This window comes from Sceloporus occidentalis, unplaced genomic scaffold (assembly GCF_023333645.1).
Source record: "Sceloporus occidentalis isolate IW3139 unplaced genomic scaffold, rSceOcc1.0.p SCAF_3, whole genome shotgun sequence".
Lineage (NCBI taxonomy): Eukaryota > Metazoa > Chordata > Lepidosauria > Squamata > Phrynosomatidae > Sceloporus > Sceloporus occidentalis.
The window spans coordinates 68,814,210-68,837,501 of record NW_028316983.1 but is presented as its reverse complement, the minus strand read 5'-3'; the positions used below and the strand labels follow the sequence as shown (position 1 = coordinate 68,837,501).

General features: G+C 41.8%; 1 protein-coding gene across 1 annotated transcript; it reads right to left on the bottom strand.

The window, feature by feature from the left end:
- Positions 1–485: 485 nt before the first annotated feature.
- LOC149316149 (embryonic pepsinogen-like) lies at positions 486–21,750 on the bottom strand. The gene is made up of 9 exons (XM_089518626.1): positions 21,695–21,750; positions 18,760–18,922; positions 16,632–16,749; positions 15,879–15,997; positions 13,881–14,080; positions 13,102–13,215; positions 11,486–11,630; positions 7,357–7,455; positions 486–623 (listed from the first exon to the last, which is right to left on the bottom strand). The coding sequence occupies exons 1-9, from the start codon at positions 21,748–21,750 to the stop codon at positions 486–488; spliced, it is 1,152 nt and encodes a 383-aa protein (XP_089374752.1).
- Positions 21,751–23,292: the final 1,542 nt, after the last annotated feature.

The window sequence follows — 23,292 nt, the reverse complement described above, 5'->3', positions numbered from 1 at the left end:
CCTGTTCATGTCCCCAATCTCCACCAACATGGAAATGCCTCTTTGTGTGTGGACTGCACTGCTTAAATTGTAGGTTTGGGGTGTAGCATCAAGAAATATATCTACAGAGATGTAGCTATGAGAGATCTCAGCTGATCGTGTCCAACACTCAGCTCTTATATCTTGCTTGAACTGAGTTTTTCCCTACTCATTCCTACAATGAACTATGGGGAAAAACACCTTACTCTTATTAATGATAGGCTACTGTACAAATCATAGTTTGGAGACAGTTTATTATTTGATTTCTTGCAGACAAATGAGATCAGAAACAAATGAGATCAACCAATTACAGGTTATCTTTGAAGTCGTCAGACAGTTACTGTTTTTTAAAGGACATAATTAAAGTTGCTTTCATTAGCTCAAAGCCATTACTGTAACATTAAAATGCAATCTGAATAAGCTGATTAGCTGAGCAATTACAACACTTGCTGTTGTTTAAAGTTATTCTAGACTGCCTTTGCCAATCCAACTTGGTTGTTTGCCCTGTCAAAAATGCTGTAGTATTCTCTGATGAACACATCTCCTAGGATCCAGAGGTCTCCAGATGTGTTTTGGAAACCACTATTACAATTTCCTTGGGACTCCTAAAGGAAATGAAACGAGAAACATTAGATACAGCTGACTGTAAATATTATCAACCAAGAAATCAATTTGGGTGAGAATGGATGGGGTAACATTCACACAGAGAAAGTTTATTCGCCTTGAGCAAATGCATGGTGCATGCAGCATTCTCTACATTCAGTTGAATTGACTTCTACACCCTCAAGGCACTAGATCCCATTTGATCTTGGAAGCTAAGCAGGGCCAGCCTTGGTTAGTAATTGGATGGGAAGCTGCCAACGAATGCCAGGTACTATGGGCTATATTTCAGAGGAAGGAAATGGCCACATCAGTATTCCCTACCTAAGAAAACCTTATTAAATTCATGGAGTCACCATAAGTCAAAAGGTTACTTGAATACACATACACACACTATGGAAGACCTTTGTTGGTGAAACTGGTAAAAGACCAGCGCATGCTTTTAGGATTTATAGATGAATATTTTCCCCCTTTTATTTTGTATGTTACAGTAATGGTGTTCTCTTTTTGATCTCTGTGCTACAAATGGTTGTATTTATATTCTTGATTTCTTATATTGATGAGTATCACCACAATTGTTATTTCTGTAGTGTTAAAACACATGTTTTAGATGTTATTTGGATTTTTTTATTATTATAATAAGCCACTTTGAATTATTTTGGGGAAATGATAGGATATACATTTTGGGGAAAGAATGAAACTCCAGCCTTTTTCTTTTAGAAGGGCTGACACCAATGGGTTTTCTTTGCACACTGAGCCATGGAAAGTCCTGACAGAGGAAACTCTGGGCTGTTTTTGGAAGCTGTCCTGTGATGACATCTCCACTAGAGTGGACCTGGTGAATTTGTAGGATTTTACATGAGTGTTGACTCACAATGGTTGGTGGGGGATATATATATATATATATATATATAGATATATATATATATCAGGGCTGCAATGAAATAACATTTTCCAATATTGTATATGTTTCTAGTGTATTTAAGTGTTGATTTAAAAAAACACAGTAAAAAGATATCATACACAGTTCCTTCATAACTTTGATTTTTTTATCAGTGCAGTTGATTAACCGTGGGTGCTGATGTTCCAGTGTGATTTCTTTTAGTGTTTTTTAACAGAATTTTGTGTTTCATATCAGCAAATTAAAGACTTCCAAAATTCTATTAGATTACTTTAACCCCTTTCTTACTCTTTGCAGGATCATTTCATTCAGTCACATCACACAGAAACATCAAAACAAGTTGTGAAAAAACTGCACGTGACAGAGAAAATCTGAAGTCATTTATGGGATTTGGAATGCCAAATTCCTATAAAACCAGCATACATTTTATAAACATTTTATGACCCTCGGTTTTGTAGGCTTGTGTAATTTAATCATTCATGCCCACACATTACTGATGCTTTTTAATCGGTGCTGGTTTTAATCATTTGTAAGTTCTCTTGAATTCTGGGATTGGAGAATGGAAGGCAGGATATACAATAATTCAATCTGTAAGAGTGGTGGGCCATGGAGGATAGTGGCTCCAATGTCAGTATCAGGGCAGTGGTGGCGAACCTATGGCACGTGTGCCAGAGATGGCACTCAGAGTCCTCTCTGTGGGCACACATGCTGTTGCCCCAGAACAGAGTTTGCCAGAGTTTCTTACTAGAAAGCCAGAGGAACGTGGCATTTTGCAATAAATAAGTGGAGTCTGGGTTGCAGTTTGGACACTCAGTCTGTAAAAGGTTCCCCATCACTGGTATCAGGGGAATATGACTCCACTGCAGCTTTCAATCTAAAACTACAAAGGAACTATCCAAGGTGCTGACAATGGGCTCTGTGCCTTTCAATTCCAGCATAGAGCCAGTGTAGCATAGTGGTTGAATGTTGGAGTATGACTCTAGCGACCAGGGTTCAGTTTCCAGCTTGGCCATGAAACCCACTGTGTGATCTTAGGCAAATTATATCAGAGGAAGGCAATGGCAAATGTCCTCTGAATAAATTTTACCAAGAAAATACCATGATAGGTTTGTCTTAGAGTCCCCATACGTCAGAAATGACTTGAAGGAACAAAACAACAACAACATGAGTAGATCCACCAGCCCAATGACATTGGAGCTACCAGCTCCTCATGATGATGAGATTGATTTTGTAATGCCATTGTTGTGTCTGTATTGTCATTGTCATATTCTGGCTATTTGCTCTCTGTTACATGTATGGATAAGAAAGACATTATCATCAAGGATCATCATGCTTAGCAAGTCTATGGCAAAAATGGCAGGAGTGCTGAGGCTCTCAGTAGTGTTGAATTAGATTTTGTTTCTACTCCTATTCTGAGCATGTGCATTTATGGTTATGTACAATGGTGAAAGAAAACTCATCTGCCTGGTGTCATACTTTAACTATATTGAATACATACAATATACATTTGTGCTTATGTTACTGTTGCATAGGAGTAAGGAATATTTTGATTCCTCCAGATGCTTTGGGCAACAATTCCAATCATGCTTTACAACTGGTCATGTTGGCTGAGTTTCTGGAAGCTGAAGTCCAAAATGCTAAGAGAGGCAAAGGGTAACTCTGAATTTAGCCCTGTCACTCCCAGCATCCATATGTTGGCTAAGATGTAATCTTAAGACATAAAGTGATATGGTAGCCTTATTTAAATATTTGAAGGGATGTCATATTGAGGATGGAGCAAGCTTGTTTTCTGCTGTTCCAGAGAATAGGACCTGGCACAATGGATGCAAGCTACAGGAAAAGGGATTCCACCTCAACATTAGGAGGACCTTCCAGACAGTAAGAACTGTTCAACAGTGGAGCACGCTCCCTCAGAGAATGATGGAGTATCCTTCTTTGGGGCTCTTTAAAAAGAGGCTGGATCTGTCAGGGATGCATTGATTGTGTGTTTGTGCATGGCAGGAGGTTGGACTGGATGGCCCTTGTGATCTCTTCCAACTCTATGATTCTATGATCCAACAATATCAGGGGAACTACAGATTTTCCATCCTGGAGCAGGCAAGGTCATGTTATCTTTTCTTCCATTTCTTTTTAATACTATTGCGGTATTACAGCTGATGTGTTAGAAGAGCACAGGGAGGTTGACATTTCACTGTCCTCTCTAGATTGAGTCATCCCTAAAAAGAGGAACTGATGGAGGGGGAGGGGGAGGTGCATTACTTGTTTCCACATTCTGGCTTCTTAGTAAACACTTACAACATTTGCATGTTGCCTGGAGTCAGATGACACAAGAGCAAGGGAAGTGCGAGAACCTTAACTTTGCAGTTACAAGAAGCATACTCTTGCATGCTGTTTGGTTGCTCCTGTTTGTAGCAGGAGCAGCTAAAGAACCACAGAGCTTTGCTCCATGGTGTGCTAAATAAGCACAACATCTGAACAGGGTCCCAGCTTCCTCTCTGATGGTTTGTCTCCAACTAAATTAGAGAGCGTAGTGTAGTGGTTTAAATGTTGGACTATGACTCAGGAGACGAGGATTCAATTCCCCACTCAGTCATGAAACCCACTGGGTGTTCTTGGGCAAGTCACATGCTCTCAGTGTCAGAGGAAGGCAATGACAAACCTCCTCTGAACAAATCTTGCCAAGAAAACCCTATGACCCTAGGTTCACCTTAGGGTTGCCAAAGGCCAGAATCAACTTGAGGCACACAACAACAACAAATTAGAGAAAAAACTGAAACAAACCCTGGGTCACTACTCTGGTTTATTGGGAGAAAAATGTACCAGAGAAGAATCTGTGCCCATGTTCAGATGACATCTTAAATAAACCACAAAGCAAAACTGTGTACTTTGTTTTGCTGCTCCCACTACAAGTGAGACATACAAGCAGGACATGCCAACTAACCCAGTTCTTGCACAATTCTGACTTATTGTATTCTCTGAACCCATCTATAGCTTGACCTCAAGTACTAGGTCTTTGACAGCATGTGCAATATAAGACTTCATGATGCTTAGATTTTGTACGCTGACAGGGCAAATAGCTTTTTAAAAATTTCTGGGAAATAGCTGTCACAGGCCTGTTACAGACAGCCAAAATAAAGCTGCTTCGAGTCACAGTGGAGGTATGGTGTTTCAATGATGCATGCGTCCTAAGAGTCCAGAAGCCACACCAAAGCCACACTCCAGTCCTTAGGGCTGGAGCATGGCTTTGGTGCAACTTCTGGACTTTTAGGACGCGTGCATAATTGAAACACCATACCTCCACTGTGACTCGAAGCAGCTTTATTTTGGCTGTCTGTAACAGGCCACAGATACACTAATACAGATACAGAGGGAGCCATCAGGCAGAGAACCAGCAACATCTTGGACTGTCTGAAGGAAGAGGCCCCTCCCTCCTCAACTGTCATCTCGGCCTCAGAGGGAGCCATCAGGCAGACCCAGCAACATCAGGGACTGCCTGAAGGAAGAGGCCCCTCCCTCCTCAACTGTCACCTCGGCCTCAGAGGGAGCCATCAGGCAGACCCAGCAACATCAGGGACTGCCTGAAGGAAGAGGCCCCTCCCTCCTCAACTGTCATCTCGGCCTCAGAGGGAGCCATCAGGCAGACCCAGCAACATCAGGGACTGCCTGAAGGAAGAGGCCCCTCCCTCCTCAACTGTCATCTCGGCCTCAGAGGGAGCCATCAGGCAGACCCAGCAACATCAGGGACTGCCTGAAGGAAGAGGCCCCTCCCTCCTCAACTGTCATCTCGGCCTCAGAGGGAGCCATCAGGCAGACCCAGCAACATCAGGGACTGCCTGAAGGAAGAGGCCCCTCCCTCCTCAACTGTCATCTCGGCCTCAGAGGGAGCCATCAGGCAGACCCAGCAACATCAGGGACTGCCTGAAGGAAGAGGCCCCTCCCTCCTCAACTGTCATCTCGGCCTCAGAGGGAGCCATCAGGCAGACCAGCAACATCTTGGACTGCCTGAAGGAAGAGGCCCCTCCCTCCTCAACTGTCATCTCGGCCTCAGAGGGAGCCATCAGGCAGACCCAGCAACATCAGGGACTGCCTGAAGGAAGAGGCCCCTCCCTCCTCAACTGTCATCTCGGCCTCAGAGGGAGCCATCAGGCAGACCCAGCAACATCAGGGACTGCCTGAAGGAAGAGGCCCCTCCCTCCTCAACTGTCATCTCGGCCTCAGAGGGAGCCATCAGGCAGACCCAGCAATATCAGGGACTGTCTGAAGGAAGAGGCCCCTCCCTCCTCAACTGTCATCTCGGCCTCAGAGGGAGCCATCAGGCAGACCCAGCAACATCTTGGACTGCCTGAAGGAAGAGGCCCCTCCCTCCTCAACTGTCACCTCGGCCTCAGAGGGAGCCATCAGGCAGACCCAGCAACATCAGGGACTGCCTGAAGGAAGAGGCCCCTCCCTCCTCAACTGTCATCTCGGCCTCAGAGGGGGCCATCAGGCAGACCAGCAACATCTTGGACTGCCTGAAGGACGAGACTTCTCCCTCCTTTAACTGTATTTTGTATTGTATTACGATTTTACTGTACACCGCTATGATCATCGCAGAATAGCGGTCCATAAATAAAACATATTATTATTATTATTATTAAATTATCATTTCATGGGAATCACATTGTTCTTCAACAGAAAAGTATTATGTTTTGAATTTGGGTTGGCTTTTGTCCTATAAAATAGGCAAGTATCAAATGTGACCTATTCTGTATATCTAAAAATGGCCAAGATCTCATGCTGGGAGGTGAATTATAAAATTATATACAGGCATAAATACAACACATCTCCTCCTCACCTTCTCCCTCCAAAACCAGCTATTCTCTGCTGCAGTTCCCCGTAGCCATTTCCTGACCAGATAACACAGAAGCAGACATCCTCTAGGAACCCCTGGCAATCCCATAGAGGTCCACCTAGAGAACTACAAGTAGATGCTGCTCTACCACCTCTACCTGCTGTCAATCAGCCAGTTAGGAAAATTCAGCAGCTAAAATGTGGGTTTGGAGAGAATATGTTCATTGCATGGTCAATAGAGGGGTCAGACCTCTGCAATGTCCAAAGAGTAAGTTATGCAGGACTAAATTGGAATTATCTCGCTATGTAACTCGCTAATAGGATGTCAGCCAGTATTCTGAAATAATGCTTTTGTTCTTCTATTTCTGAGCTTATGTGTTAATGATTTTACATTTTTAGTTGACAGTCCTATTGCCCTGTCTAACTTGGGAGGAAAAGGTTTAGGCAGAAGCTTGAGGAAATAGCCACAAGTTATAAATAGCCAGTGATGGGGGTGGGGGGTGGGGACGGGGAGTTGACAACAGTAAAAGCCATTTCTATAATGTGATTAAGCTGTCCTGCCAGTTTGAGAGCTGCTCAGGAGCTAGTAAGGCATCTTTCTCTCCAGACTGAGACAGTGTTGTCCTTCTAACATCCCTGTGCACCACTTCGAAAAGTAACTAATGACTTATGAACACAGAGTGAATTATGAAAGCAGATCACCAACAAGATCTCAACTGTATTTACCTAGAATACTTCTAAACCTGCACAGTTTAGAAATTTGATACCACTTTAACTGCTATGAGTCCATCTTGGGATTTGTAGTTTGGTGAGGGACTTTAGAATTCTGTAGTATGCTCTTACATTGTATCATGAGAGCAGCCAGTTCTTTCACCAAAGTATAAATCCCAGGGTTACATAAAATGAGGATGACAGCAAAACTCATATCATATAAGATTGCTATAATTAACTTGTCTGGCTACATCTTATATCTAGGTAATAAATACAATTTCACATTCATTGTGTACCTTCATAGTATAGGCTTCTGGGGTCAGAGGAAACTGAATTCCATTGATCACAAAAACAACATCGGGCATATTAGAAAGGTTGCTGCAGTTGATGTCGTACTGCAAGACATTAAAAAATATAGCATCTTTGAGTTCTCATCACAAAGGAAATAAACTAGCAGTAGCAGACCTTTAATTGATAAGAAAGGCAATGGATTTGTCCCATAATCAAACAGGGAATCTCATGAGAGCAGACCTGAAAGTTCATGTAATATCTTTAATATTCTGGAATTTAATTTGGATAGTCATCTAGAGTGAACTCAATACATTATGTTGCCTGAGACAGAGCAGCAAAGCCAGCCACCCACACCCTGGAAAGAAACATATTTCCCAAGCTGAGCTAAGTTATTTTGGAAGCTGAGGAAGAAGAAAAAGACAAGTGCCTGTCTATTCTCCCTTGCAATAAACATTTATACCTATACCCAAGTATTAATCTTGGCTAGAGCAGATCCACTGAAAAAATGGAATTTACATTGATGTTGATTTATCATTAAACTATTGATTCAATGGCTCTGCTATAGTTGGAACCAATTCTTAATCTTCTGATCTTTCAATTATACTCCAAATCAGTTGCCTGAGGCTGCCAGTTCATTTAGCTTAATGTTAAGGCAAGCCTTGTGTCCAATACAGGGATGGAAAGAAAATTCAAACATATTTGGAAAACTGTAAAGAAATGAAAAGAAAGAGCCTGAACAGACAGGCCAAAATAAAACTGCTTTGGGTCACTTTGGAAGTATGCTGTTTAAATGATGCATGTGTCTTAAGAGGGTGGAAGCCATGCCAAATTCCTAAGGACTAGAGTGCAGCTTTGGTGCAGCTTCTGGCCTCTTCAGATGTGTGTGTCATTTAAACAGCGTACCTCCAAAGTGACCCAAAGCAGCTTTATTTTGGCCTGTCTGTTCAAGTATTGGGAAATCCTGATGAGGAGAATCCAGAACTGATTAGTATTTTTCACATTTTCTGCATATGTTGATTTTGTGTAGAATTAGTCATCAAGCACAGGATTTTCCATGAAGGAAACAGCATTTTCTCTGCAGAAAATAGTAATATATAATATAATTTTATATTTTCTACTAAATCATCATCATCTGTTAAGAAAATGCTGTTTTCTGTGCAATAATACCACACTCATATCTGGCACAGAGTAAGTCTTTAATTGTGAATATATTTTGGAAACTGCTCATTTCTCATATCAAGAAGACTTTCCTGGAATGGGGGGAAATTGTTAAAATTAGTTACTCTTTATTTTAAGAACAGAATTAGTGAAAACTTACATCTTTAATCCAATAGGATATTTGGGCCTGAGAAACATTTTTGTGGCATATAAATAATAACCTAAATATCACAAATAAATTAACCCAGAGCTTTACATCTTGTCATCTCACAGAAAGCCAATTCCGATAATACAACATAGCATGTTAGCACTGTAATGTGTGACCAAATTCTGAAGGTGGTGCTGTTGACACACTAAAGTATTGAATCCATACACATGCCCTGGGTAGAAGAGGACTGTATGGAGGAAAAGGGACTTCTGCAGCTGTCAGTAGAACTATTCCAGAGAGAGAGAGAGAGAGAGAGAGAGAGAGAGAGAGAGAGAGCAGAATGAAATAACAAAAGTAAAGTCTCTTTCTCTCTCTGCAAAGTAGAGCCTTCCAAGAAATCTGAAAGCTTCTGTAAAAGCTGTGTTATCACTTCATTTTAATCTGTAAATTCAAACTTAGGTCCAGTTTAAGAGCTGCTGTCTTCAGTACTGTCACATTTGTCCACCTCTGGGGTGCAAGTGGTGGGATCCTTAGGTGGAAGCGACCATGTTCTCCTGGAGTTTGTTATACAATGGAGAGGAGAAGCCAGGCAGAGTCAGACACGCATCCTAGACTTTAGGAGAGCGGATTTCAGTAAACTTAGAGAAGTACTGAGGGCGATTCCATGGTCAGAAATACTAAAAGATAAAGGAGTTCAGGATGGATGGGACTTTCTCAAAAGGGAGATACTGAAGGCACAATTTCAAACAGTTCCAGTGAGAAAGAAAAACGGGAGGTGTCTCAAGAAACCAGGATGGATGACTAAGGAACTTTCAACCGAGCTAAGTTTGAAACGGAACATGTATAAGAAATGGAAAAAGGGGGAAATCACGAAAAAGGAATTCAAAGAAATAGCAGGCATGTGTAGGGGTAAAGTCAGAAAAGCTAAAGCGCAGAATGAACTCAGGCTTGCTAGAGAGGTTAAGAACAATAAAAAGGGCTTTTTTGGATATGTCCGCAGCAAGAGGAAGAAGAAGGAAACGGTAGGGCCACTGCGTGGAGAAGATGGCAAAATGCTAACAGGAGATAGAGAAAAGGCAGAATTACTCAACACCTTCTTTGCCTCAGTCTTCTCAGAAAAGGCAAAGGGTGCTCAACCTGAGGATAATGGAGCAGAGGACAGAATAGGGGAATTTCAGCACAGAATAAGTAAAGAGATAGTAGAGGAACACCTTGTTAATCTAAATGAATTTAAGTCTCCGGGACCAGATGAACTCCATCCAAGGGTATTAAAAGAACTGGCAAAAGTAATATCGGAGCCATTGGCAATCATATTTGAAAACTCCTGGAGAACAGGAGAGATCCCAGCAGACTGGAGGAGGGCAAACGTTGTCCCCATCTTCAAAAAGGGGAAAAAAGAGGATCCCAACAATTATCGTCCAGTTAGTCTGACATCAGTTCTAGGAAAGATTCTGGAGCAGATCATTAAACAGAGAGTCTGTGAACATCTAGAAGGCAATGCCATAATCACAAAAAGTCAACATGGGTTTCAGAGAAACAAGTCATGCCAGACAAATCTAATCTCTTTCTTTGACAAAATTACCAGCTTGGTAGATGAAGGGAATGCTGTGGATATAGTATATCTTGATTTCAGTAAGGCCTTTGACAAGGTTTCCCATGACATACTTGCAAACAAGCTTGTAAAATGTGGACTAGACAAAGGAACTGTTAAATGGATCTGTAATTGGTTGGCCGGCCGAAGCCAAAGGGTGCTCAACAATGGCTCCTTTTCATCCTGGAGAGAAGTGACCAGTGGGGTCCCACAGGGCTCTGTCCTGGGCCCAGTGCTATTCAACATCTTTATCAATGACCTGGATGACAGAATTGGGAGCATACTTATCAAATTTGCAGATGACACCAAATTAGGGGGAATAGCTAATACCCCAGAGGACAGGATCAAGATTCAAAATGACCTGAATAGACTAGAAAGCTGGGCCAAAGCTAACAAAATGAAATTCAACACAGAGAAATGTAAGGTATTGCACTTAGGGCGGAAAAATAAAATGCACAGATATAGGATGGGTGACACCTGGCTGAATGAAACTACGTGTGAAAGGGATCTAGGAGTCCAAGTAGACCACAAGTTGAACATGAGTGAACAGTGTGATGCGGCAGCTAAAAAGGCCAATGCTATTTTAGGCTGCATCAATAGAAGTATAGTGTCTAGATCAAGAGAAGTAATAGTGCCACTGTATTCTGCTTTGGTCAGGCCCCACCTAGAATATTGTGTCCAGTTCTGGGCGCCACAATTCAAAAAGGACATTGAGAAACTGGAGCGTGTCCAAAGGAGGGCGACAAAAATGGTGAAGGGTCTGGAAACCATGCCCTATGAGGAACGACTTAGGGAGCTGGGGATGTTTAGCCTGGAGAAAAGAAGGTTAAGAGGTGATATGATAGCCCTGTTTAAATATTTGAAAGGATGTCATATTGAGGAGGGAGCAAGCTTGTTTTCTGCTGCTCCAGAGAACAGGACCCGGAACAATGGATGCAAGCTACAGGAAAAGAGATTCCACCTGAACATTAGGAGGAACTTCCTGACAGTAAGGGCTGTTCGTCAGTGGAATGCACTTCCTCGGAAGGTGATAGAGTCTCCTTCCTTGGAGGTCTTTAAACAGAGGCTGGATGGCCATCTGTCAGGGATGCTTTGATTTGGATTTCCTGCATGGCAGGGGGTTGGACTGGATGGCCCTAGTGGTCTCTTCCAACTCTACGATTCTATGATTCTATGATTCTATGATTCTCCAACTACAGTGTGAAGGCACTGGCAAAGAATAAAGGATTATTCTTACCTGACCATATTGTCCTGGAGTAGCTCCAATAGCATTTTGGAGGTTGCTTATGTCAGACGGAGGGCCAGCCAAAAGGGAGGTACCTGTGTCAACAATGGCTTGGCAGCCACCACTGCAAGCAATCGCTTGGCCATTCACTAAAATGCTGAGAAGTTGGGAATTGTGAGATTAAAGCATGTACTTGAAACAAAATGGTGGCAGCATATTAAGATCAGATAACTATACTTAGTAGGAAGCCACCCATTCCATTTCTGGGTTTATCATTTTTGAGCAGTGTCTTCAGCTGTGTTATTTGCCAGTGCTAATAGTGACATCTGTTTCAAATTATAGGCAATAAAAACACATGATGGTACCCTTTTCATGTCAGACATCTATCTTCTTCCAGTGTATGAAGCACCACACATGCTTATAGCACTATGGCTAAGACGGAACATGAAGTTCTGCACAGGTGGAATCTACTACATCTCCCCTCTCCTTTGCCCACTTCTACAGGGCTAACCTGTTGCCTGTGAAAATCCTGTCCTCCCAGCATGGCCATTAAGTGGCTGATGGGGAAGTGAGGAGCATCCAGTCATGTCCCTATGGCCAGATGCACAACAAAAAAGGCATAATCCAGAACCTTCTGGAGGTCCTCCAATAGTCATAGAGGGAAAAGCTGTTATTTTGTGTCCACTTATAGTTACATAGCTGGACATTCCTTTGCTGCTCCCCACTCTCCATTTACCACTAAATGGCTAGTTGGAGAGGACATAGGAAATAAGTAAGTTTCAAGAGGGTGAGGGTTATGTGAGAGAGATAATGTATTCTTCCCTCAGCCATGACCAAAAAATCCCCACACACAACAACAGACAGAACACTAATGTTACAATAGTGTATGTCACTAATAGGATATCAATCTAAATATATAATAAAGGAGAACATACATGTGTGTAGACATGTCTTTGCTGTACATCCAATTGTAAAATCTAGTTGCTTGAAACTTGGTACCTATACTAGGAGATCCTGTGAGCATGTGTCTTGAAATTATATTTATTTGAAAATGTATCAATAATTAGTTTATTAAAGTCTGTCTGTAAGCTATACATACCTTCTTTAGTCACTGGGACTTCCCTAACCTTTTAAACTGCCAAATACCACACTTGAGGCAAGCCTACAATACTCATTCATTTCTCCACAGGGCCTGTAGGACACTCCACATTCTATTTCTCCCTGCAGAGCTCCTGAACAAAGTGCAAAGACAGACAGACAGACAGAAGCAGATAATGGGTAGCGGAGTGAGCAAAGGGAAAGGCTCTGTCAGTATTGGGAAGTGGAAAAGAAGGACTAGCATAAAATAAAATGAGAGGGAGAAGACAGGGAGTAAATGGAAAGACCAAGCAGTGGGCAGGGCAAACGAAAGGGTTTCTAAATATTTTGAAGCAGGCACATCAGCTTGTAAATAAATAAGAATATTTTTCCTAATAGTTAAGTGGTAGATTAGCATTGCTTTTTATTTTCCTTCATCTCTTCCTTTCTAATTGTTTCTGGTAAAACTTTCCAGTTTTATTTTACACTGCCTAATATAATTAGAAGTATTCAATACATTAAGAATCACACCAGCATACATTTCTGCTTACCTATCCAGTGCAATCTGCCAATAACCTTGTTCAGTGACAGGTATCCAGTTAATGGAGCCAGTGTAGTAAGATTCATCAATTCCACCAAAAGTGATCATGCTCCCAGTTGTTCCTCTGAAATGTGAATATATGGTGCATTATTGGCATACCACTAATTTAGCGTAAGTTGAATTGTATTATATTATTGTATCTTATATGTTTCTATTAAAAGAGTTTTTGTAACACAAGTTCATATCTCACCCTAGATCTGTCCATGTTGGCAAAAAGACCAGGCTTCTTCTGTTACACAGTGACAGCTTATGGTTCCCATGGCAATGGATATAGAAAACTGCTTCTGGTTTTAGTCCAAACTTTAAAAGGAGCTATCTTAAATGCTTAACACATTTAAATGAAAGTTTGGATTAAAACCAAGAGTGACGTCACTAGTCAGTGATATAGAAACCTGCCACTGCTGCTACCATCTCCCACAGTCCATGAATAAAGGGTACTGCAAGCCCAGCAGAATAGCAGCTATTTTACTTAGAATGTAAACTTAAAAGATGGCAGCCAGCAGGCAAAGCACCCAATATATAAAGCAGGGGTGAGAAATTCATGCCCCTCCACATGTTACTGGACTATAATTTCCATTATCCTTGAATATTCCCTAGACTGCCACAAGTTGATAGGATTTGAACATGCAGAGGGTCACAAATTACCCAGCCCTGGTACAAAGAAACCTCAGGTGCATTTTTCTTCAATCATTCTTCCATCCATTCAAAACAAATAATCTTAGCTATTACCTGCTGAGATAAACAGAGAACAAGTCTTCTTGCACTAAGCCTTCATTCATCATGTTATCAAAGACGGGAGTTACATCAGCAACAGCAATGGCGGGGTAGCCTAAACCCAGAATCCCATCAAATTTAACATAGGTAAAGATGACTCCAGGCTCACTGGTGCTCAAGGCAAACTCCTGCCTGGTGTCAGTAAGGCTGGATACCTGGAAGGAAGAAAAAGCATTATTCCTTTACTTCTCAGGGAGGCTAGAGAGACAGAATAAGATTAGAATCCAATGGACATGTTCTTTGGGTACAAGATTAAATCATGTGATCCACCAAGATGATAATAACTCGATGGGCTGAGTTAATCCTTTAAAACAAGGGTGGGCAAAATGAGGCCCTAAGGGCTATTTTTGTGGACCTTGGGTATCATTTTTTTTACTCCCAAATGCCCCCAAACATCCTCAAGAAGAGTTCATTTTAGACATAAGTGTTCTTTTACAGCAGAAAATACCCAAAAGTCACTTCCTGTTCATGCACTGTTTAAAAAAAAAAAAGACATTTGGAGATGTTTGAGGACATTTGGCGCCCAAAAATTTGAATTATTTTGAAGGGAATACAGTGTTGGTGTGCAATCTTTTACAGTCTTCTGGTATGCTAAAGTGACCATTCATTCATTCATTCATTCATTCATTCATTCATTCATTCATTTGATTTATATGACTCCTATCTGTCTATGCAGGATCCACCATGACCCATAGCTTCTGATAGTTGCCCATCCCTGTTACAAAATATCTCAGTGAGCTGGGATCACCTTGAAGAGCTAACCTTGTAACATTTAGAGTGAAGGGCTAAAGAAATATAGCATCCCTCACAGCTCTGCTAGCCTTCACAATAGAGACTGTCAGGGATACATGAAAGGATATTGTCCTTGCAGAGAGACAATGGCATAACATGGAGGAATGCCCCTATTATCACCTCTGTGTGGTATGAATTACTGTACTACTTTGATTCTAACAATGACCATCAAAAATAAACTATTTGGTTATAAAACTGTAAGTATGAATACATTCTTATAAGTATGTACAGTCATGCTTGGGTGTGAATACTTACATTGCTAGTCTAAGATGTTCTGTGCTTTAGATCCCACTAGATCCTGTCTGATCTTGGAAGCTAAACATATCAGCCCTGTTTAGTACTTGGATGGGAGCCCACCAATGAATACTAGATGCTATAGCTTATATTTCAAAACTGGCAAAACCACTTTTGAGTGTTCCATGGCTAAGAAAACCTATGAAATTCACGGGGTCACCATAGGTCAAAAGGCAAATACACATACAAACTTCATATTATTTTATTTGCAGGGCTAGTGGCCACTTCAGGATTTTTGTCCTTTTTTAAAAAAAACCCAGGCACAAAAGCCTCTGCTTTCTCATTGGCATTGCTCATTGGGAGCTTTAGTCCTTCCCTTGCTATCTGCATTCCAGCTGAATAGTCCCCTCTTTCCCTGGAACTGCATTTAGCATTAGAAAAAAAATAGGTAAGTGGTAGGATACCACTCATTAAACCTTCCCACCCTGCATGCTGAAGTATCATTAAAATCAAGTAAAAATATTTGTAGGTTAAGGTTAAAATATATTTAGAACCCTGATGTGGCTTCTAGATACACAGTTAGCTTTAAAGATGCACAGAATAGATTGGAATCACACAGCATTCCAGATGTTATTCAACTGCAAGAGCCAGTAATCCATAGCCAACATAGCTGATGGTGAAGAAGCTGGCAGCTGTAGTCCAACAGTATCTGGAGAACCTGATCAGGTTCTCCAGATCAGGTTCTCCAGATACTGTTGGACTACAGCTGCCAGCTTCTTCACCATCAGCTATGTTGGCTATGGATTACTGGCTCTTGCAGTCGAATAACATCTGGAATGCTGTGTGATTCCTATCCTAGGAATAAATAGTGACTTTTCTGGGCAGTTTGCCCTGTAACCCCTGTAACCCTGTTTGTTTGCTTTTTACCATCACAGTATCATATCCTAAGATGCCTTCCATGCTTCCTGTGCCATACTGAATTGACATAGTCTGCTGTGCGTTTTGGAAGGTAGAAGACTGAGAAGGATCAAACCTTGGATGAGTTTCTAAAGCAAAAAAACAACAACACAAAAAACATTTGATTAATTCAAAATTATAATCAATGATATCTTCTTAATGGACTGCATTTGCTGGTCAAAGAAAACTATTGCCTCAAGGATCAGCCTATTTGGGAAGTGCGTATATTTGATATAATTTTATCCTTTCTACTAACAGGGACTCTTTGGAGAGGGGGAAATGATGAAATATTGTTTTTCTAGAGAGATTTCAGCCAATTATCCAACTAGAGTGAACTCAGTGAAGCAACTGCTGACAGGTAAATTATAAGTCCCATTGATTCAATGGGTCTGCTGTACATGAATAAAACCCTCATTATTAGAAGAGAACAGTGAGTTCTTCAGGTGGGTGGGGTTGGCCTGAGGAATAATATTTGATAGTCTGTGGACTTTTCTTCACATTTCATCTCAAGATAACATTCAGACTATGTCACTTTAATATTTCACCCCATTTTCCCCTGTATGCCTTTTTAAAAAATCCTTGCCTGATGAAGAAACCTGCAGTTTCAAAAACTTCCAGAGAGAATTTTGTGCTTTTTGGAATAGCCTCGTAATATTGCCATCATGTGGCCTTTCGTATTTGTCTTATGGTCAACATGGCTATTTGATACACAGAGTAACTTACGACATGCTGTATCACTGCAATAGATAGAGGGCACCCAGAGATTGGATGATCCTGTGTCAAACACAACAGTAAACGTCTGTGGTGGAGTTCCAATGTAGATTGTTCCATAGTATTCTGTCTGTTAATGGATAAGACAAACCAACTTTGCACATTTTTCTTTTTTGAAACTTCATAACATTTTTAGTTTTAACAGTCAATGTGAGTTGTAATCACATTTAGCCTGACAGCTACGTAACTAAGATGTATATTAAAAAGAAAGACCTAAGAAAAACAATCCATATCCCATTACTTAAGATTATGTGGGAAAGGGACCTGCCCAAATGCAGGAGAAAAAAAACAACATGTATTAAAATCAAGGCCTTCCCAATATATTTTGGTTCTTGAGAGGCCATTCCACACACAAAGACCATAGGACTAGAAGCTAAATGTCCATTTTACCTCAGAACTAGTTTAAATTGTGTGAGGCATACACAGCAGTATCCTGCAATGTCTTGCAATTGCTCAAAACCATTTCCTCATCATCTGCCATTGAGACATCTGTTTCTCTCTGCCTAATAAACTGAAGCTGACTCCCTATAAGATTGAGAGTCTGTAAACTGGTGGGTTTCAGATTTGGGGAGTGAAAAAGCAACATGGGATTGCATTTCCTCTGAGGGAGCAAGGGCATATTTTGGGATTACTTTGTCACTGGACACCAACATGGACCTTGTGGTTTAATGTGCTTGGGACCAGCTTAACTGGTCCACCAGCTATGGTCTTTCCTAGACCAGGAAAACTTAGCCACTGTAGTCCATACACCAATAATATCCTAAATAACTTCCTAAACCTTGATGCACTCTATATGGGACTGCCCTTGAAGATGACTAAGAAACTGTAGCTAGCACAAAATGTAGAAGTTAGACTACTGAGTAGAATATCATACAGAAAGCGTCTAACACCAGCTTTAAAGGAATTGCATTGGCTGCCAATATGCTTCTGTTCTGAATTCAAGGTTCTGCTAATAACATGTAAAACCCTAAACTATTCAGGACTTCAATACTTGAAGGAGTGCCTCTCCAAATGTATGCCTGCCCCCAAACTGGGATCTGCTGGAGGGACCATCTTCTGTCCAACATTAATCTGGGCAAGACACTGAGTGAGGATTGGAAATGCCCCTTCTGTGGCACCCAAGTTATGGAATGTAATGGTTTTAAAATCATTTTCAAACTTTATTTATTTATTTATTTATTTATTTATTTATTTATTTATTTGCTGCCTTTCTCCCAGAAAGGAACCCAATGTGGCTCATAAATAAGCTATTATAACTAGTTCAATATTCTTTTTAACTTATTGTTTAATATTTTTTCATATTTGAAAATAATTTTTCATTAATTATACTGTTTTTAATTAGCCAGGTTAGTTTCATTGTACACTGCCCTAAGATCTTTAGATAGAGGGCAGGATATAAATATTTTCATAAATAAAAAGAAATAATACTAAGTCCGGATATCATTAAAAAGTAAGTCATTGAGACAGTAGAACTGTCATTATTTTCCAACTTTCCAGTAAAGACCTGTACATCAACATCAGCATAATCAATAAGTACCATCTCTTGCCACCCAAGAGTTCAGCTCAAATGCAAGATCCATTACAAAAAAATGAATATGGGAAAATAATAATTTGGGTGGCAACTTAGTGTAAAAACATGGATTGAGAGAAAAATAAGCTGGATCCTGGGCTACAAAGGATCCCAGAATGAGGAAAAGATCGCTTGATTCCTACAGCTCAGTCTTTTTCTGACTTTTTCTTTGAAATCATGTTTGTTTTCTCTCAGTAGAAGCATGCTAGAAACTTTGTACAAGGCCCACCCAAAGTTAAACCCAGTTAAGCCCCAGTGATCTGACAGTTTAGCATTTGATAGTGATAGAACATAACAGTGCTGTGCTTGATTGCAGTGTATCCCCAGTTGGATACAGTCTAGAAAAATTTAACCATAAGAACCTGAAGATGATCTAGAAATCAACTGCATTTTAAGCTCGTCATCATAACTAATTCCTGGCTCATTGTGTTTTTAACCCTGGACATCAGATAAAATAAAAAGAACCTTTGGAAAATCCTCTTCCTGAATAATAAAAAAGGACCAACTCACATCTAAGAAGTTCAAAAGTGGTTCATCGGCCACTTGGGCAGCATTAGAAAAAGCAGGGTGATACTTGGTACCAATGTCATAATGGTGTTTCTGAAGAAGAGGTTCTAGCAAATTTTTCTCCTTTAGAATGTTTCTTAGTTTCTTCCCTCTATGCAAAGGAACACTGGAACACAACAAACAAAATGAATACGCTTAGGTCCCTTCCTGCTGCAACAACTATCCAAAATCATCACAAACAACATCATCATTGGTTTAATGGAGGAGAGAACTCTGGCCTCTCAAGGCTGTTTGTCTGGCCCTTGGTTCCGTTGGATTTCCCTGAGTGCCATTTGTTTTTTCACAAAAAAAGGAGAGGCAATTCATCTTTTAAACATCTGGTAGCTTCTACCCACCACACACTATTTAACATTTTTAAATATCCATTTGTCAAAACTAGGAGTGGATATGTGCCACTTCTGGTTTTGTTTTTGGCAATCTTTGTGGCCTCTGGATATTGGATATTTGGCAGTCTTTGTGGCCTGTGTGGCCCTGGAACAAATATTTGCCCCCCCCCCCTCCAGGACTAGGGTTGCCATAACCCGGCTGCAACCGGGATTTTCCTGGTTTTGGCGGCACCGTCTCCTTCCCTTCACAAGTGCCACCAATAAACCTGGACAACCCCAGTTTCAGCCAGGTTGCCGCGGCCCACAGGGCTTCGCTGCCCTCCTCCTCCTCCACCGCGCATGGCTGTGCGGAGGAAGAGGAGGGCAGCAAGTCCTGGGGCGGAGGAGGTGAAGGTAGAGGCAGCGCCTCCCTGCGCAGCCGCGCCACTTTCCCCCGCCTCCCCACACGGCCGCGCCACTCACCTCCTCCTCCTCTGCCCCCTCCGCCCCAGGCTGAGCAGCCACATGGAGGAGGCAGAGGCGGTGCCTCCTGCGCGTGGGCGCACCACCCTCCCCACCTCCCCATGCAGCCACACAGCCTGGGGCTGAGGAGGAGGAGGTGGGTGGCGCGGGGAGGTGGGAGAAGGTGGCGCGACCGTGCGGGGAGGCGGGGAGGGTGGCGCGCCCACGCGCAGCAGGCGCCGCCTCCGCCTCCTCCACGTGGCCGCGCAGCCTGGGGCGGAGGGGGCGGAGGAGGTGGGTGGCGCCACCTGCACGCAACCACGCCACCCACCTCCTCTGCCCCCTCTGCCCCAGGCCACGTGGCGAATGGAGGAGGGGGAGAAGGAGGAAGAGGAAAAGGAGGAGGGGGAGGAGAAGGAGGAGGAGGAGGAGGAGGAGGAGGAGGAGGAGGAGGGGTAGAAGGAGGAGGAGGAAAAGGAAAAGGAGGAGGGGGAGGAGAAGAAGGAGGAGGAGAAAGTGAGTGAGTGAGTGAGTGAGTGAGTGAGTGAGTGAGTGAGTGAGTGGCCAGAGGCCTCAAGGTGTTTTTATTTTTTTTGGGGGGGGGGGTGCTTTTAATGCCAACAAGTCTCCCTTGTTTTGACAATGATAGTGTGGTGGTGGTGGTGGTGATGATGATGATGATGATATGAGTCAGCTTGAGAGGCATGCAGGCACTGTTTCAGAAGCCGAGAGAGTGTCACCTTCAAAAGTGTGTTTTGGGTGCTTTTAATGCTAACAAGTCTCCCTTGTTTTGACAGTGATAGTGTGATGATGATGATGATGATGATGATGATGATGATGATGATGATGATGATGATATGAGTCAGCTTGAGAGGCATGCAACCACTGTTTCTGAAGCCAAGAGAGTGTGACTTTCCAAAGTGCCTTTTCTGTGTGTTTTTGGTTCTTTAATGGTGATATTGATATCAGCAAGCCTCTGAGGCAAGGCCAATGTAAATTGCTGTGATTTTTACAAACTCATGCGCAGTGAAGAAAAACCAAAGTCCCTTGACCAAGTACACACTTCTGAGAAGTACACTTGGTGCAAGAACGGTGAAACCACCTTGACATGTTCAACATGCATAGCCATGTTAAACCCAAGGGGTTTGGTTATGGAATAAGCCTCTGAAATATGCAAGAGGCCATGTTAAGTAAAGCCATGTGAAATGTCCAAATGTGCTGTCGTGTGTGTTTTGGCATGCAGGTTGGGGGTGTTTGGCCAGAAAGGGAAGTACATTTCTGCCATCTGTCTAGGAATAATGCCCAAATGTCTTCCATTTTGATCATGCCTAAGAAACATGCATTTATATTAACATTTTTTAAAAAGTACCAAATTTTTTTGTGTGTCCTCCATTTTTAGAAAAACGTGTCCTACATTTGAAAATGTTATCCTACATTTGTCCCACATTTGTCCCGGTTTGGAGGTCCTGACTTATGGCAATCCCACCCAGTACCCCTCTTCCATACACACATGAAGTTGCCCTTTCCTAGTTTAATATCACCATGTACTTCACATCTTATCTACTAGATTGAAGCAACTCCAGCATTAAAGTACTTAGGAATTCAAGCTGAAATATTACACTCTCTCAGTGTCATCAAAGTCTTATGTATCATCATATGCTTCTAACCAAGGCTTTGATCCTGCACACAGTCACTCACACCTAAGTTCTACTGGCATCAGTGGCACCTGCCCAGCTGAAACAGATGGCAGGGCTTCATCCAAGGGAGAACTGCATGTTGACCTGCTTCAGCTCTCAATAAACTGAAAGATGATTATTTGAAAGAAGATATTAGTTATGTATGTATCAGTACAGTATTTAATGTTTAACTGAGATAGTAACCTATTTTAAGGGCCCATTATATTTTCATTAATGTGGCACATACTTTATACAATGCAATTATGCCTTTAATAGTGCATACACACATAAATGCTGAACAAAGAAATCTGGGATTTGAAAAGGCAATTCTCTGTCTCCCTCTCCCTCTCCACTCACTTTCCCATTGCTTGATTAGTGAATCAGAAATTGTAGCTATGGCTGAAAGCAGATTCCAGTAACAAAATGATAACTTACCGAGTGATAGATTCAGAAAGAGCAACAACAATGAACAGAACAGCCAGGCACCTCATCCTGCCCAGTCAATTGTTTCAGTTGCTCTAGTTCTTGTTCTATGCAACTCCATTATTTTATAGCTGCTTGAGAAGTACCCACCTTTATCAAAAAGACAGGTTATCAAATTTCAACTGAGAAAATCCAGCCCATTTCTCCAAACTTTGCAAACAATTTGGCAGGTATCCTGTGTTCATTACATGTGCCAGCGTAACTGTGGCATGTGTCTCCCCCCCCCTTTTTTTTTTCCCCAGAGTTGCCAGGTCTTGGGGCTTGGCCCTGAGTCTCCAGTTTTTGTGAGTGATCTCCAGCAAGAGACAAGGGTCCAAATTCTCTAGTTCTGGGGGCTCAGCTCCATGTAGGGGGAAAGGGTTAGGTGCAAATCTCATTCAGCTACCACAGAACCAGCTTGCTACAATTCGCAAGGCTTAACTGATTTATTGATGCAACTTGCAAAAATTCTCATATATTAGGTCTATATATTAACTTGTCATTTGTTTGTTTTTTAGCGCACCTATGCAAATAATCTCAAACATAGCTGTTATTCACACTATAGAACCACATCTATGCACATCTCTGTGAGTTCAGTTGGTCATACGTGTCAGCACACAAATAAAGATTGAGTTGACGGTGTGAATATATTTGAAGCATGTTGAAGGTATATAGAGTTTTATCCTGAGTTTATTTGCATTGATTATTCACACATCCGAGAATATGAATCTTTTAGAAAAACTCAGAAAAAAATCTGACATCGATTATTTCAGGTTTAGGGAGGGCTTTAACTAATGTACTTGAAATGCAGGTGAACAACAAAGATTCAGCCCTGATTCTACCTGGATTATTTTCACCATCTAAATAACTCTTCAGTTAGCTTTTCTCTTCCCAGTTTTCCCAGTTGTTGTCATGCCAGAGTTCACCTTCTGTTCTTCTCTGCTCTGCTCCAGATCCAACCTCTAGGTAGAAGAAAGTAAAGTAGATTAAATGTTCTTTATCCTAACTCCCTAAGTAAGTGAAAAGTAACCCCCCGCATTTCACCATGATCTGGGAACAACCCTTTTAGCTAAAAATTTCTGTTTTAATATCCAAACAAGAAAATATGCTCTCTCTGTGTGGTTGCATATTAAGTTGGGAGCAACTTAATGCATTACATTTAATGACATCATAAGGGTTGTCCCTAGATTGCAAGGCCTGACCCAGAAACCTCCGGGCCTGGGATCATTATGAACTGGCAACCTTACTTGTATAGCCACTCCAGAAGGATACATTTATTGTCTCTCACACACAGTGAGCCCCACTCCTTTGAGACGCACCTTCTTCCTGTGCCTCCCGCCATAGTCATGTTGGAGGCTGAGGGAGAACAATACGCAGTGGATTATGCCCCTGGATGCACAACAAGTGGCCATTTTCTGGCCAGTGTATTGAACCAGGTTGGTGTAGTGGCTTCAGTGTTGAACTATGACTCTGGAGATCAGGGTTCGAATTTCCACTCAGCCATGGAAACTCACTGACCTTGGGTAAGTTATATTTTCTCACCCCTAGAGGAAGGAAAAGGCAAATCCTCC